Below are 18,254 nucleotides of genomic sequence, written 5' to 3'. Positions count from 1 at the left end.
GAAGTATGAGGGTATACAACAGGTAACACGTAAAGCTGATTGATGTATTTCTTTAACCAATCACCACTGAATAAATGCAAATTATTAACAGTTATCTTAAGAAAAAGTCACCCCAAATGAGGTTTTTGATTCACGAAGAGGAAAGTAATGTCCATGCATACACACCACTGATAACAGTACGAAACAGAATGGAACATTTCAACTACTATTTCAGTTGAAATGATAAGTTTGGTGCCCGTCTTTCTTAAACAAGAGTAAATTGATATATGATACTGAACATCTTCTGTTTGCACACAACTTCATTTTAACACAAGTACAAATATAACTCTGACCATAACAAGTTAAGACTAAAGTCATCTGTTCAATGTCTGCTATTATTTTCATGATTCAGCTACTCATATTTATGATATGCAGAAAAATGTACCTTCTCTTGTAAGATTCAGCTTTTGTCTGAGAAGATAGTTTAGTATGGCACTTAGGCTTATATAGCATTGATGGCCCATTATGTTCCAGTTCATGCTGCTCAGGATATTAATTGCCTCATGTATCTCATTCTGATGAATATACTCCTGGATGATTTCTACAAGGCCAAGCTGGCCTCTTGGGATGACACCTGTCAGAGGAAACACCACAATTGTGGACAAAGTTAGTGCTTTCCAACAGTGGCAGACATTAAAGATTGTATCCATTGGTGGCTTTGTGCTAGAATAAAGCCCTTTTGCTCAGCTAATGCAGGACTCTTGAATTTCACCTATCCCTCTGTGACAAAACTGTAAACTGCCTTGGGTGTAAGAGGCAGTATATAAATGCATCTCCCTCAGCTCCGTTTCATCGCCCTCAGCTCTGGGGAAAACCATGGGGCTGTCCAGGCTCCATGCAATCCGAGAGGGCACTTTGGAGCCAGACAGTCAATAGCCCAGTTTAACTCCGCATTCCAGCAGGCCACCAGGGAATCAGCTGAAAGGCCATCAACTTGTGATAAAACATCCCTTACCACTCTCTGGAAACCATTTGGATCCATTAAATGGCAGGGGCAGACCATCCGAATCGGCCCACCTCCCTGCAGAGGGGAAGGGTCGCGGAGAAGTCCAGTTGCACCGGGAAGTGATCTGTTCATGGGACTTCTTTTGTTTCACTTTTACTTAGTGTCAGATCACAGACATCCGTAGATGTGAACACCAGGTCTAAGGCATGTCCATGACTATGAGTTGGGCTAAACTTATTCAGGGAAAGCCCCATGGAGGCCATGCTTTCCCAAGCAGTCCCTTGTAAGGTTGTGTTGGCATGGATGTTAAAATCTCCTAGGACAACCAAACTAGGTGTCTCCAGGAGAGCATCTGCCATGACCTGAAGCAACTTGGGCAGGGAATCCTTGGTGCAGCAGGGAGGTCAGTACACCAAAAGGAATCCTGTACTGGCCCTATTATCCAACTTCCAGAACATGCACTCAGAAAACTGGGTCTTCCCAACAGGACGCCTGGTGCAAGCTAATGACTTCCTAAAAATCGCTACAACCCCCTCTCCCCGCCCAAATGACCTGGGTTGCTGTGCATAAGAGATACCTGGTGGACAAGCAGTGGCAAGAACAGGCCCATCTGTTTCATCCAACCAAGTCTCTGTTACACATGCTTCTTAAATAATCATTACATTTAATTAGATCTAGAGTTATATTAGTTTTAGCTACCAAAGCTATTAAACTATGCATAAAAAGGTCAAGAGAAAAAACATCCAAATGCTATGAGCTTGCAGGGCAGCAGCTGAAGAAGGAGGAAAAAGGTGTTTCTTGTGTGTGTGTTTCTTGTGGCTGATTAGCTGCTCTCCCTGTGCAAAGGTCAGAGGGGGCAGGGTTTCTGTTGAGGCAGGTGATTAGCCTAGCGGCGCGCACAGTTTGATCCATCTTTAGATTTAGGGGAGCTAGTCTCAAACGTTTGTTGGGGGAGACCTAGGGTTTTTTTTGGGGGGGGAGTTATTTGTCCTGTCTGCACGCTTCTTATGATGGAGGACCGCTGTAGCCACCCCCAATGACACGTTCTCAAGATGGAGAGTGAGGGAACAGCTGCAGTCGCCTGCGGTTCCTGCACAATGTTTGCCATCTTGCCAAAGGTTGCAGGCCGCTTTACCTGCAGCAATTGCATGTTGATTGCCCTCTTAAAAGACAAAGTCCAGCAACTGGAGGAACGTGTGGCTACGCTCCAAAGAATTAGAGAGCTGGAGCTCTTCTTGGAAGCAACAGAGCACACCGTCTCCACCAAGGAGGAGACAGGGGACTCCCCTGAGAAGGAGGCTAGTTCACCAACACAGGAGCCAGATATATGGAGAAACGTGACTCAAAGAAGTAGGAGGCCCAGGGTTCGCTCTGATTGTTTAGAAATACACAATCGCTTTGAGGTCCTCTCCCCTAGCATGGAAGACAAAGAGCAGACTCCATTTGAGGATCTCTCCCTCGTTACAGTCGATCAGGTATATGAAGACGAGCAGCAAAGTCAGTCCTCAGGGAATGTGCAGGCGACCTTGGAACGGACAGCTCGCGGAAGAACCCCGACCAAACCTAAGAGGAGGCGTGTAGTGGTGATAGGGGATTCCCTACTGAGGGGAACAGAAGCAGTGATCTGTGGGCCTGACAAGATGTCTCGGGAAGTGTGCTGTCTCCCCGGGGCTAAGATCCAAGATGTAACTGAACGACTGCAAGGAATCATAAAACCCACTGACAAATACCCCTTCCTCTTGGTTCATATGGGAACCAGTGACACTGCAAGCAATAGCCTCCAGAAGATCAAAAGAGACTATGAGGCTCTGGGCAGGAAATTGAAGCAATTAAATGCACAAATTGTCATCTCATCTGTCCTCCCAGTTGAACGACGTGGCCCAGGGAGAGAGGGAAAAATAGTGGAAGTGAACAGCTGGCTTCGCAAATGGTGTAAACAGGAACGGTTTGGATTCTTAGATCACGGACTGCAGTTTCTTGAAGATGGACTTCTGGCAAGCGATGGGCTGCACCTCACAACGGTTGGGAGGAATGTTTTGCCAAAAATCTCAGAAACCTCATCAGGAGGGCTTTAAACTGACTAACGTGGGGGAGGGAGACAGTGCTCCTGAAGGTAGGAGTCTATCAATTGATGAAGATGATCATCAAAATGTTATAGACCAAATGGAGCAAACAGCACGCAGACCTAGTGGTGGGAGGAAAAAATCCTTAAATAAGAGACACGGGGGAATGATTAATGGACTTCAATGTCTGTACACTAATGCGCAAAGCATGGGAAATAAACAAGATGAGCTTGAGCTCTTGGTACAGCAAACTAAATATGACATAATAGGCATCACTGAAACCTGGTGGGATAAGTCCCACGACTGGAATGTAATAATGGAGGGATACAATCTATTTCAGAGAAACAGACCAGACAAGAAAGGAGGAGGAGTGGCGTTATATGTCAGGGATGTGTATACCTGTGAAGAGATCCAAGATTTAGAACCTCAAAGCCAAAGTGAGAGCATATGGGTCAAAATTAAGGGAGAGAAGAATAACAGGGACCTCATTGTGGGAGTTTACTATAGATCCCCAAGCCAAACGGAGGACATAGATGATGCCTTCCTGGAACAGATGGCCAAGCATGCAAAAGGAAGGGAGATAGTAGTAATGGGGGACTTCAATTACCCGGATATTTGCTGGATGTCAAACTCAGCCAAGAGCATAAGGTCAAACAGATTCCTCACTAGCCTTGCAGACAACTTCGTTGTCCAGAAAGTGGGAGAAGCAACAAGAGGAACAGCCATTTTAGATCTGGTCCTAACCAATGTTGATGACCTGGTTAGTGGGGTAGAAGTGGAAGGATCATTAGGCGCGAGTGATCATGCTCTTCTGAAGTTTACTCTACAGCGGAAAGGAGCAGCCAAGCATACTAGGACTCAATTTCTGGACTTTAAGAAAGCCGACTTCATAAAACTTAGGGAAGTGCTGGGTGAGATCCCATGGACAGTAATACTAAAAGGAAAGGCAGTTCATGATGGCTGGGAGTTTGTTAAGAGGGAGATAGTAAAAGAACAACTTCAGGCAATACCAATGAGACGGAAACATGGAAGGTGCCTAAAGAAGCCAGGGTGGCTATCTAAAGAACTTTTAACTGAGTTAAGATTAAAAAAGGATGTGTACAAAAAATGGAAAAGGGGGGAAACCACCAAAGAGGAATTCAAACAAATAGCCAGCACGTGTAGACACAAAGTCAGAAAAGCTAAAGCACACAATGAACTCAGGCTTGCTAGAGAGGTTAAAAGCAACAAAAAAGGCTTTTATGGGTATGTTCGTAGCAAAAGGAAGAACAAAGAAACAGTGGGGTCACTCAGAGGAGAAGATGGTGAAATGCAAACAGGGGACACAGAAAGGGCTGAACTCCTTAATGCCTTCTTTGCCTCAGTCTTCTCCGATAAAGAAAACAATGCCCGACCTGAAGAATTTGGAGCAAATGATTCAGCAAAGGAAACACAGCCCAGAATAACTAAGGAGATAGTACAAGAATACTTGGCTAGTTTAGATGTATTCAAGTCTCCAGGGCCAGATGAACTGCATCCAAGAGTATTAAAAGAACTGGCAGATGTGATCTCAGAACCACTGGCAGTCATCTTTGAGAATTCCTGGAGAACAGGCGAAGTCCCGGCAGACTGGAGGAGGGCAAATGTTGTCCCTATTTTCAAAAAGGGGAAAAGAGAGGACCCAAATAATTACTGCCCAGTCAGTCTGACATCAATACCAGGGAAGATTCTGGAGCAGATCATTAAGCAAACAGTCTGTGAGCACCTAGAAAGGAATACTGTGATCACCAATAGTCAGCATGGATTTCTGAAAAATAAGTCATGTCAGACTAACCTGATCTCGTTTTTTGACAGAATTACAAGCCTGGTAGATGAAGGGAACGCAGTGGATGTAGCCTACCTTGATTTCAGCAAGGCATTTGACAAGGTGCCCCATGATATTCTTGTAAAGAAGCTGGTAAAATGCGGACTTGACTATGCTACCACTCAGTGGATTTGTAACTGGCTGTCTGACCGAACCCAAAGGGTGCTCATCAATGGTTCCTCTTCCTCCTGGAGAAGAGTGACTAGTGGGGTGCCACAGGGTTCTGTCTTGGGCCCGGTCTTATTCAACATCTTTATCAACGACTTGGATGATGGACTCAAGGGCATCCTGATCAAATTTGCAGATGACACCAAACTGGGAGGGGTGGCTAACACCCCAAAGGACAGGATCACACTTCAAAACGACCTTGACAGCAGACTGGGCCAAAACAAACAAGATGAATTTTAACAGGGAGAAATGTAAAGTATTGCACTTGGGCAAAAAAAATGAGAGGCACAAATACAAGATGGGTGACACCTGGCTTGAGAGCAGTACATGTGAAAAGGATCTAGGAGTCTTGGTTGACCACAAACTTGACATGAGCCAACAGTGTGACGCGGCAGCTAAAAAAGCCAATGCAATTCTGGGCTGCATCAATAGGAGTATTGCATCTAGATCAAGGGAAGTAATAGTGCCGCTGTATTCTGCTCTGGTCAGACCTCACCTGGAGTACTGTGTCCAGTTCTGGGCACCACAGTTCAAGAAGGACACTGACAAACTGGAACGTGTCCAGAGGAGGGCAACCAAAATGGTCAAAGGCCTGGAAACGATGCCTTATGAGGAACGGCTAAGGGAGCTGGGCATGTTTAGCCTGGAGAAGAGGAGGTTAAGGGGTGATATGATAGCCATGTTCAAATATATAAAAGGATGTCACATAGAGGAGGGAGAAAGGTTGTTTTCTGCTGCTCCAGAGAAGCGGACACGGAGCAATGGTTCCAAGCTACAAGAAAGAAGATTCCACCTAAACATTAGGAAGAACTTCCTGACAGTAAGAGCTGTTCGACAGTGGAATTTGCTGCCAAGGAGTGTGGTGGAGTCTCCTTCTTTGGAGGTCTTTAAGCAGAGGCTTGACAACCATATGTCAGGAGTGCTCTGATGGTGTTTCCTGCTTGGCAGGGGGTTGGACTTGATGGCCCTTGTGGTCTCTTCCAACTCTATGATTCTATTCTATTCTATTCTATTCTATTCTATTCTATTCTATTCTATGATTCTATATTTTGGAGGATATTTTAATACTGTATATTATCTAATGAACAAGATGAGTCAGGGCAACAATATCTCAAACACAGTACTGATTTGATGGAAACCCACACAACAAATTTTAATGTGTGATAACTTTTAACCATGGAGGTAAGCATCTTCCCATTTGGGTTCTTGACTTCTCTTGGGTGGTACACTTCCAAGTGACCTACTTTGGTAAAAAAAAAGGTGACAGCCAACTCACTGCCTAATTGATTTAGGAACAGTACCCAGGGAGACAGTCCAATTAAGTTTACAAGCTGGCAATTAGCAGAAAGGCCTCTAAATCCCTGTGCTGAGAGCCTGTTTGTCTCAGAAAAAACACAAATGTGCGAGAGATAGGAAAAGGAAAGCTGTGCTTTCTGGAAAGCTGTTGTGAGTAGAAGCCACAGGGGAGAACTGTGGAGAACAAGGTATATGGAGGCAGAGTGCCTTCTGTTTTGACAGGTAACTGGGTAATTTAGAGGCATTTAAAAATAGACAACATGTATGAATACATCAAATAATTGTTTTAATTATATAATTCCATGTAGATGTCTGCAACTATTAAACACACTACTGGACAAAATGTCTCAGGATATCTAGAAGGGTTCCCCCCCCCTCTATTTAATAGATTTATTGGGTAACAAGGACAATTTACAATATATATATATATGACTAAATCTGCACCTATGTTTGATTGTAAATTGTTGATAGTTAATTTGCAATTGGAATGTGTCTATGCATCTAATTGAAGTTGCAATGTGAACAGACTTCAATTATTTCCTATGCTGATGTGCATGACTGTTTCCTCTAATATCTCACTCTTTCATCTTTTGAAAAGCATAAATGTTAGATTTAGTTTTAAAAAATGTATTTGGACAAATAATAGAACAGAAAATGGGTATGGTCTAGAGGCACATTAGACCACGTATTTGCAGAAACTAAGCAGGTTTGGGTCTGGTTAGTGAACATTCTGGGTCGGATGGTAACAATGATAGTAGTTCAATGGGGGACGGAAACTCGATGAGGCTGGAATGCAGAAACAGAAACTGGTAAAGGAGAAGAAACTGGAGCAAGGCCAGGATAACTGAAGCTGGATCAGGAACTGAAGCAGAATCAGAAGCAAAAGCAGGAACTGGCAACAGCAGGGTATAAACCATGTTGCTGTGGCCAAGAACCAGGGGGAGATGCTGGCCTTATATACTCCTCTTGGGTTTGCCTCCAGGTGCTGCACATCTCCTGTCTTGGCCACACCAGCCAGGCCACCCTCGACTCCAAGACAAACACAGCAAGGGCCTGGTTCTGCAACTCCTCACTGCACTCAGGGTCTGGCCCCTGCAAATACTCATGGTACTCCCTACACACGGATGGGTGCTACATGTACACTGTCTTGGGTTTTATGACGGAATGAGCAGAGTATATAAATATAATAAAATAACAAAATATCATTATTTACACTATTTGCAATTTGAACTGCTTGAAAAACGTAGAAATCCCTTTCCTGTGGATTCACTATGAAACAGCACCAGTTAATTATAGAACATAATCCCTTCTGCCACAAACAGTGCATCAACTTACCAACTTTAAAATGCAGCACTCCAAGAGGTCCTTTGTCAAACCTAAGTAAGAGAAGATCATGGATATCTACATCATCCATACTTGGACATGAAACTTTAGGAGCAGCCCACTGGATCTGGATGAGGCTGCTGGATACATCAAAATGTTCACTGAACTGCAAAGTTGATTTGGTTGAGAAGTCTTCAGCTAAAACCTGCATTTTAATTGGAGATAGTGCCATGTCAAACAGCTGAAGCTCCCCTTGTGAACTACCGACCAGGACTATGGCTTCACTGGGGTGGCAACACATTAAGACAGGCAATAGTTCTGCCTCTGCTGATAAAGTTACTTGACGGTAGGCTTCATAGAGGACTATTGAAGAATCTTCACACCCCAGAACAAGTTTGTCTTCTGTAATGTTCCGGCAGCAGCTGATGGCCTTTGATAGCAGTGGTATTTTAGTGACTGCCACACACTGAACTTTATTCTTAACGTACTCATAGACGCAGCTGTCAGCCATGGGCTCGTGGTCTGCATTGAAAGCGTGTTCTACAGTATGAATCTGATAAGGATTACATGAGCTAAAGCCGGCATCAAGTGGATCCCCATTGGTACGTATGTAACTCAGAATCTGTAAAACAACACACACACCCAATTTCAAAACAATTTAGTTTAGCTCTGAATGGATTTAATCAATCTAATGCTAATAAATTCTAATAATGGAAGTCTATTATTTGCTTTACCATAGGACCCATTCACATGGCAGATGATAAAATTATTGTAAGTAATAAAATCTATTGTTGCCTTTCAGTCCTTTCCAATATTTGTTCATTATTAGCCTTGTAGAACATTGTCGAGACAGAAGCTTTGATCTAATGAAAATATGGACCACTCAGACTGTATTTGTTACCAAATCAAAAATATCAATCAGTTATGTAACTTAATCCTTGAATTCTCAGGCCATATCATATCTATTCTTGATTTTGGAGAGTATCGTGCAGCCAACTATAAAATTATGTAGATGGACTTTAATATTCTTAGAAAATGGTATTTTATGTGGTTTTGACATTCTGACTTTTGTGTAAGCATATAAAAGACTGAAGTTATTGAGTGATATCTGACTAAGTCATTGTCAGAGTCTGCTGACTTAAATTAATGAGGTTAAGTTACTTGATTTCAATGGGTCTATTCTGAGATTGATTAAGATTAGATATCACCCACGATTATTATTATCATTCATAAAATATCTAAAATTTAGGAAGCAGAAGCACTGTGTTCACTAATGGTCACCAACCTATTTGGGTCTAAGGGTGCATTTGGAATTTTGAGAAGGTGCCAAGGCACCAATCAGGGAATGGCTGCTGCCCGGGTGTGGCCTAACACAAAATGGCTGCCACCTCCAAAAGAACAGAATAAGAAAAGGGACTGGAACATAAAATGGTTCAAATATGAAAACATCAATTCATTTTTGTTATTGTTCGATAACAAGAATGTTTGAAAAACTTTATTTTCCCCCAGACAATGCTAAGTCTCAGTTATCTGCCACTGCTATGCTGCTGTGGATTGGAGCTAGAAAACAGAAGAAAGCTGAATCCAAGAATAATTTTGAATTACTACAGACAGCCATATACATGCATAGTGACAAATATAAAAACATACTTAATGCTGGATGGCAAGTATTTTTTTTTTAAAAAAACTATCTTTGTGGAATAAAAAATAATAGAAATACAAGGAAAATATAAATCAAATACATGAAAAACTCACCAGAGTACTGGTTGAACAATACCAGTCCCAACTGGTGTGATGTTTGAGTCTGAATGTCATCTACAAGCCTCTCAAAATTAGGGGTGTATGAGGAAATGATCATAATAATGATTGCCTTTGCACTGTGCTTCTCGCCCCCCTGACAAAAAACTTGGGAACAATCCCTGCTGTGAGCCAGGAAGGAAAAGGTGATGGCAATAATGATGACTCTGCAATGCCTCTCTCCACCAAAACTCAACTTGGGACCCATCAGGAAAAAGAAACAAGTTGGAAACAAGCAGGAAAAGGTTATCTTTGTTATGAAGATCATCTTCGTGCTTATGCATTGGGCTCTGCCCCCAAAACAGCTTTGGAACAGTCCCTGCTGTAGGATATGCAGGAGAAACAAAAAAGGCTTGCCATGGGCTCATTCACAGTTCTACTTTCCCCATGCTTTCTAGACATGGGTCTGCAGAAAACCAGATTGATGTTTGTTCTCCTTTAGAAGTAAACAGCTGGTTTCCGCAGGAGAAAGTGGTGGGAGAAGCAGAAGTGTGGACAAGCCCCATCTCTTCTCTCTTTCTCTCTGTGGCACATATAGATTTAACTGTCAGGCAGCTGTAAGCAACTCCTACAGCCGGTTGCCAGGATCGTACAAAGACAAAAAAAATTCTTACCATCTGCTTTTGATTCAATATTTACAGAAAGAGGCTTGGAACACAGCCTCTTGGATAATGGTGAATCTCCACCCTCCCCCCACTTCCTCATTCCTCATCATCATCTCCATGGGTGCTGCTTAGTGCCCTCTGTCTTTGAGCTCTCTGCTCTCCTACTTTTAAGGCTTGCCGGGTTCTGGGAGATGGTGGGTCTGGGGAGGCAGTCTCCATCATTCCTCCTCTGCCCAGATCCTGACATTAACTGTGGGGTCTCCCAAGCAGCTGGCTCTTCCATGTGCCAGCATGCAGCAAAATACACACAGCTGCAAAGGGAGGATTTCTGCGTTTCTTACCATAACCCCACATTTTCAAAAAGTTTCTCAAGCAGCAGTTTGTGACTTTTACACATGGCTGGTAGGCAGCAAATTTGTGACAGCTGATTCCCATGCTTCTTCCCCTACCCAGAACACAGATTTCATTATTATTATTATTATTATTATTATTATTATTATTATTAACTGTATGCCTGCCAGCTGCTCCATGCTGTTGGCAGCAGCAAAATAAAATAAACAGAGAAGCAAACTGGTGGATCTAAGGGCTAGAAAGTAAGGCAGAAGCAGGAAAAGTACACTAAAGGGGAGAAGGAAAACAGCCCCTCCTTAGGATCCCAGAGATTCCTCTTGCCTGGTATCCAAACAGTTCTTATCAACCACAGCTCTGACTTCACTCAAGGGCTAAAAACACTGACAGGCAGGAGCCACCAGGCTGCTTCATTTAAAAGAAGTTGCTTAGAAGTGTACCTGCACATTTTGCTTTCTAACTTTTTTCTAGATGGGCTAAAGAAAGGTCAGAGCCTGGGTCCTCTGTTTCTGGGTGCCAATGAAGGCCATTGTGGATGCCATGGTGCCCACAGGTGCCAGGCTGGCAAACCCCAGTGTACACGGATTAAAGACAAGATAATCCCTACCCACATCATTATAATCTAAAATACATGACACAAAAGGAAAAAGAGATGTGTAGAGCAGGCAAGAGAAAAACAAACAAACAGCTACCAATTCTTAATTCTTCTAATGACCAGGTTGAATGGAAAATTCAGTCGGGGAGGCACTCCAAGGCAGCAGTTTCTCAATCAAGTAGATAAAGTTGAAATGAAGCAAATGAGCCTTTTATAGCAGCTCTTAACTCAGCTCTGACCTATGTTATAAAAAGTGACTATGTAAACAACAATATCCTATTGGTTAATAAGAATGAATTCTGTAAAAATTAAGAGCGCAACATTCTGAAACTGGGCCCCTGTTTGTCCATTCTGATTTTCTTTTTATTATTTTGATTTACTGTATTGCCAGTTTTATTTCATGTTTTCATATACCACACTGGTATCTGTATAGTAGGCTAAAAATTAGTAGGCCAAAAAATTTAATGAACAACAAAAACACTGGGATTTCCTGCTCATGTCAGTAGATTCAGAACAAACAACTACAGAATAATAGATGAAGAAATGTAGGTTCAGTGACCCATAAGGCTAACAAAGTTAGACTGAAACAACCATGGGAAAGTTATAATAACTGAATTGTGCAAAAGATATCAAAAAGTATAGTTTGGGAAAGGGAAAACAATCATGTTACTGAAAGCAGTCATGCTTTCTGACTATTTGTCAAAGAACACTACTGCAAATTAGTCTCGGGGGGGGGGAGGCTCTGGAGACACACTGGTAGTAGACAAATAGGTAACAGAGCAGTTAGAGCTTTCTTCAAAAAGAAGAGTAAAAATAAATAAAATCAATCATAAAAAGTGGGCATACAGCTGTTCATATTTGTGTATGGAGAGAAAGACTTTGAGAAAAACATTTTCCCGCAGTTATACCTGATGAGTTTGAGACAGTGTAATAATGGAAGGAGAATGGCGACATCCATTCTTTGAAAACTGCAATAAGGGCACAACACACCTTTTCCGCAGAATATTGCAAGATGATGGTAATGAGAGAAAAAAGTTAAACTTCATCTGCTTTTTCTACACAGCATCACTTTTCATTTCATAACAAGGTCGCCAGATCAACATTTCAAGAATAAGAAACACCTCAAAACTATTTATTTATTTAAAAATATTTGCACCCCAGCGTTTTCCTTAAAAATAGCATCCAGGGCAGATAACAAACTTAAAGAGCAAAACATAAACAACTAAAATATGCTTTAAGAAGCTGGATGTTCTGAAGTAAGAGCTGGAACAAGTGGCACAACTGCATATAAGAAAGCAGTATTTTCTGAGCTGGATTAGTGTTTCCATTCCAAATGGTGATGCCTCTTCTAGATTTGTTGAGAATTTTTTTGCACTGCAGCTCCATACTTCTCAAACACAGTGAGTGGAATAGTTCTCTCTGCCTGTTCTATTCTGCTCCCTATAACTAAGAGTATAAGAGATGGGGAGGCTTGAGGAATTTGATTTCTATGAATTGCAGTGCACTTCCCAGAAAAATGTGCAGAAGAGAATGTACTTATTCTTCAGATTTGACAGTTCTCTAAAATTTGTGATAATAGTTGTCCTCTCAAAAAGTACCAAAGCACAGTACAAAATATGTATTTCAGGATAAAACTTAGAATTATGAATACTGGGATAATATATGTATCTGAATATGTATCTTATGATAAAATGCATTACTGTATTTAAAACAAATTCTCATGCAGAATAAAAATAATTAAGAAAATTCAACAGACTAATGAATGAACACATGCAAAACTGATACTGACTGAAAATAGATTGACCTGCCCATTTCTAGTAGGAGATTGCCTGAATTGTCTGAGTTGGGAGACATTCATTGTCTGCTCCCCAAATCCATATTCTTATTTAGTTTGTACACAGCAGTAAATGGACATCACAGAAAGGTCCCTTGCAGACAGAACTCTAACTCTTAAGTAATGTGAGCAGGGACTTCTCTGCCTTACCCATCATGGAATCATAGAATCATAGAGTTGGAAGAGACCACAAGGGCCATCAAGTCCAACCCCCTGCCAAGCAGGAAACACCATCAGAGCACTCCTGACATATGGTTGTCAAGCCTCTGCTTAAAGACCTCCAAAGAAGGAGACTCCACCACACTCCTTGGCAGCAAATTCCACTGTCGAACAGCTCTTACTGTCAGGAAGTTCTTCCTAATGTTTAGGTGGAATCTTCTTTCTTGTAGCTTGGAACCATTGCTCCGTGTCCGCTTCTCTGGAGCAGCAGAAAACAACCTTTCTCCCCCCTCTATGTGACATCCTTTTATATATTTGAACATGGCTATCATATCACCCCTTAACCTCCTCTTCTCCAGGCTAAACATGCCCAGCTCCCTTAGCCGTTCCTCATAAGGCATCGTTTCCAGGCCTTTGACCATTTTGGTTGCCCTCCTCTGGACACGTTCCAGTTTGTCAGTGTCCTTCTTGAACTGTGGTGCCCAGAACTGGACACAGTACTCCAGGTGAGGTCTGACCAGAGCAGAATACAGCGGCACTATTACTTCCCTTGATCTAGATGCTATACTCCTATTGATGCAGCCCAGAATTGCATTGGCTTTTTTAGCTGCCGCGTCACCCTGTTGGCTCATGTCAAGTTTGTGGTCAACCAAGACTCCTAGATCATGTAGTGTATAAGCTGCACTAAGCAGACATGATGCAATTTTTTTTAGTGTATTAACAGTAATGGTAGCAGAAAGTAATATTAAAATATAATTAGATTGGTTTTCTACTTTAAAAATTGCTACGTACAATTGTTGCACATTTCCATTTTAGCAGCCAGATCTAGCTAATCAAGAAAAGAGCACTATCTATATAACCTTAGTCCAGACAAAAAGAAAAGATGAACCATTAAAAGCTTAACTAATCTTTGCAATTAGAGCATTTGCTATCTTATGTATAGTCCTTGTAACCTTATGTTTGGGATGCAAAATAATAATCCTGATTCTTATTTCAATAGGTACTTGCTCTTTTCTGCTCACTTTGAAGCACATAAATAATTGCATCATTTTGCATAGAAGTAGAGAAGAAGGGATAAAGCCCCCATACTGAAGGAAATAATAGTTTTAAACATTAGATTTTAAGCAGAAAATTGGCTTACCAGAAAGATAAAAAGGAAAATAAAGGAAACATAAAAATTAGCCCTCTGTGACTGAATTGTCTGTCTTTAAGATGAGAAAACTGTTTGATTTACTTTACAGATGTTAGCAAACTGCTAGTTTAATTTCACACTATGAAACTGTGTAAAAAAAACTAATTAGAAATGCTGAGTGAAAATTTCAATACATGGAGACTCCTACATACACTCCTGAAGAAATGTGTATTTGTTTTTTCCTTCATTGCTTAAACATTTAAGGCTCTACCTACAAATTTATTGCTTATGCACTGTATTCCCATTTCTGTGAACAGTCTAATTTGTTGATATTGTGGGTTCTATTCATTTTACTTTATTTGAAATCTGTTGTTTTTATTCATTTAAATCTGGCATCATTTTACAGGGTTCGGATACCAACTATCTTGAGTGAAACTTAGTAGGGAACCAGAAGCTACTAAGCTGGTTCCTGTCATCTTTCATTCCTAAGGACTTGTGATCTTCTCAAAATCATTATCTCAGTAGAAATATGGCTGACAGTTGCACTGTTCCCAACATAAATCTTAAAAGGTGAACATTTTGGTGTGCTGTATGCAGCTGATAGGCCCAAAGACTCTGCCTGCTCTCCCCCCTGCCGAAATTTCTTGAGACTCTGCCCTTCATCCTGAATTGGGTAGAAGACATATTGGGACATTTTTGATGACAATCCATATGAAGAACAAGAGGAAGAACAAACAAGAACAAGCTACTTTGTTTTCACCTGAAAGCAGTGTCCAACCTGGAGATAACAGAATAAACAATGTAAGGAGGGAGCTGTAGGCCAAGATAGGAAACAAGGTGCTAAGGGAACATCTAGCTACTTTAAATAAATTTGAATCTCTAGGGCCTGAGGTACCCAAGGATACTAAAGGGGCTTGTGGATGTAATCTCAGAGCCTCTGTCTATAAAGTTTGAGAGTTCTTAGAGAACAGTGGAGGTCCCTGCAGACTGGAGGCATGCAAATGTTGTCCCCATCTTCAGAAGGGGGGGGGGAGACCCACTACTGATCTGTGAGCTTGACGTCAATATCAGGAAAGGTTCTAGAACAGATAATTCAACAGTCGGTCTGTGAGCACTTAGAAAAGAATACTGTGATTACTAAGACCCAGAATGAGTTATCAAAAATAAGTCATGCCAGATGAATCTCATTTCTTTTTTTGATGGAGTTACAAACTTGGAATGCTGTGGACATAGTGTATCTTGATTTCAGTAAGGCTTTTGACAAAGTCCCCCATTCTTGTGAGGAAGCTCATAAAATGTGGGTTGAACGAGGGAACTGTTAGGTGGATTTGTAGCTGGTTGACTGACCGAACCCAAAGAGTACTCATTACTGGCTCCCCATCATCCTGGGGAAAAGTGACAAGTGGGGTGCCGCAGAGTTCTGTCATGGGCCTGTTGTTGTTCAACATCTTCATAAATGACTTGGATGAAGGAATTGAGGGGATGCTCATCAAATTTGCAGGTGACACCAAACTGGGAGGGGTAGCTAATGCCGCAAAAGACAGAATCAAAATTAAAAATGACCGTAACAGATTGGAGAACTGGGTGCAAGGTAACAAAATGAATTTAAACGGGGACAAATGTCAGGTTCTGCACTTAGGCAGGAAGAACCAGATGCACAAACATAGGGTGGGGGACACTTGGCATACTAGCAATACATGTGAAAAGGATCTAGGGATCCTGGTGGACCACAAGCTTAACATGAGTCAATAATATGATGATGATGCAGTAGCAGCAGCAGCAGCAAAAAAGCGAATGCTGTTGAATACTTCAACAGAAGAATAGCATCCAGATCAGGGGAATTAATAGTACCACTCTATTCTGCCTTGGTTAGACCACATCTGGAATACTGCGTCCAATTCTGGGCACCACAATTTAGGAAGGATGTTGAGAAGTTGAAATGTGGGCAGAGAAGGGCAACCAAGATGATTAAGGGTCTGGAAACCAAGCTGCATGAGGAACGATTGAAGGAGCTGAGTATGTTTAGCATGCATAAGAGGTTTGCCGCAGAGTATTTTGGGGGGGGGGCACAGACCCCTTATTGAAAATATTGGGGCTGGCTGCCCCCTCACCAGATGGCACCCCTTTCCAGACAAAAATTATTGGACTTGAATACTTCAGCCTAACATCAATTCAAACTGGTCATTTAAGACTTTTTCAACTTTTTTCCTTTCATTTCTTCTGCTGTTTTAAAGAATGACACTGTTGTTGTAAATTGATTGTTGTGTTTATTTAAAATGACCACACACACACAACACCTGAGTTTGCTTGTGTTTTTCCACCCTTTTCATCCTTTTTCCTTTATGCATTGTTTTTTTAGACTGTAAGCCTGAGGTGGCTGTCTCATGTGTTATTGATCTTCTGTAGGCCACTCTGGAAGTGCTTTGGGATGAAATGTTGGGTAAAACCATTTTCAAATAAATAAATAAGTAAATAACCAACACACAGTAACACTGTTAAACATGAAGATTACCATGATTTAATTTAAAATGTCTACCTGCAAGCTGCCATGCTCATAGGTCAAGAGCAGCAAGTTGGCTCTCTCCCTTTCACTGGAACCAGGAGACCAAGGCCACACTTCATCCTTTGCCGTCAACCACCAGCATATAACTCGATCTTCTTTGCTATTTATTGCCAGATGATGCTTTGTTCTTCTATTGCCTAGCTCGGGCGTATCTATATAAGATATCTGAGGGGAAAAAATGCAGGACACATCTGAAATTAGAAAAGCAACACTTTTGTTACTTAGGCTGTCTACACCTAGGTTCTCACAAAATCATTCTGTATGTAAAACTATGATTTGTCCAATGAAGACACTACTTCCTTTTCCAGTTGAATCCCATCTATTCTTTGATTTCACTTGCAGTGATAGCCCAGAATAGTAGTGAAGAAACTCTCCAGAATTAATGTAACACAGCAGACAATATGGTCTTGTCTTGGAGAAGATCGGTGAAAGTCATCACTAGATTTCAGTCTCAGTTCCCTATCTATGAAATAGAAACAGCACTGCTGGTTTCTCAGTGCTATTGTGAGGATGGATCAGAGAAAGAAATACCACTGTCTACCTCATGCTATGGGGATTAGGAGTGTTACAGAACAGAAACCAATCCATTGGCTTTAGAGGAAAGAAGCAATATATGGACTAATAACGAACTGGTAATAATAACCTGTGAAACAGGAACAAATATATACTTACCACTATAACAATATATTTTGAGTTCACAGCAAAATTCATTTGCATGCATGATTATTTCTATAAATCACATGTGAATTATGGAAGCATTGATTACAATTCTTTATTGATGGGCACCATAATTTTTTAAAAAGTTTGTATCTCCAAGTTTATCTGGTTTACTGCAGAGCAAGCTGCCTGACAAACTTTTAAAAGTTGCTCTGTTTTTAAAATTAAGTGTTGGAAACATATCTTTAAGAGGTTTTGCTTGTATGAGACTATGCCTTAGGTAATTTTATGGAAACAATGCAAATCAATTCATATAATTATGAACATCAATCCAGTTTCAGGTAGTTATGAAACAGAGATAGCTTTGATCACCTTGGTGGATGATCTGTGTGGGGCACACAGTGCCTATGGAGGCTGTCCCTGGTGGCCACAGAGGGCCTTCCTCACTCCTACCCCAACCCAAGTTACAACATTATTCTGTTGTAATAATGTAATAGCTTGTGCTGTGGACTTAGTGTCCATGTGTTTCTCTGGTTTGAAAAGGTGCCCAAGGGTCAGAAAAATATGGAAGCTCCAGATCTAGCCAACCGTAGGCGTTTAAGTTCAACTGATGGCAGTGGGAGAAATAATTGAAAATAATCATGAATTTGACATAAACACCCATTCTTCTCCCATGCCTCCCATTTTCTCTTTGACTATTCTAGATGGAAAGCTTCACTGGGTAGCAAGCTATCATACCCAGACTTTATAAAGCGCACGGTTCACAGATGGTGCTATGTAAGCACACAACAACAATATATTTAAACTTGTGCTTAACTCTCCCGTTGAAAATCTAAAACCTAATAGAAGTAGCTGGGTTTTGTCCATAAATGTATTCTATTTGAGG

The 18,254-nt window shown here is 41.3% G+C and overlaps 1 protein-coding gene across 6 annotated transcripts in view; it reads right to left on the bottom strand.

Moving 5' to 3' along the window:
- The window catches only part of WDPCP (WD repeat containing planar cell polarity effector), a 210,854-nt gene that overhangs the window by 91,051 nt on the left and 101,549 nt on the right, over positions 1-18,254 (bottom strand). For all 6 annotated transcript variants that reach the window (XM_081855533.1, XM_081855534.1, XM_081855532.1 and 3 more), the window contains exons 9-11: positions 16,685-16,876; positions 7,691-8,300; positions 425-613 (exon numbers count right to left, since the gene is read on the bottom strand). In XM_081855533.1, the coding sequence (XP_081711659.1) occupies positions 425-613; positions 7,691-8,300; positions 16,685-16,876 (991 nt within the window). The remainder of the gene's footprint in view (positions 1-424; positions 614-7,690; positions 8,301-16,684; positions 16,877-18,254) is intronic.

The sequence above is a fragment of the Podarcis erhardii genome (assembly GCF_964252035.2).
Source record: "Podarcis erhardii genome assembly, chromosome: 3".
NCBI classification, from domain to species: domain Eukaryota; kingdom Metazoa; phylum Chordata; class Lepidosauria; order Squamata; family Lacertidae; genus Podarcis; species Podarcis erhardii.
The sequence above is the reverse complement of the archived record's forward strand: the minus strand, read 5'-3'. Positions and strand labels throughout refer to the sequence as shown.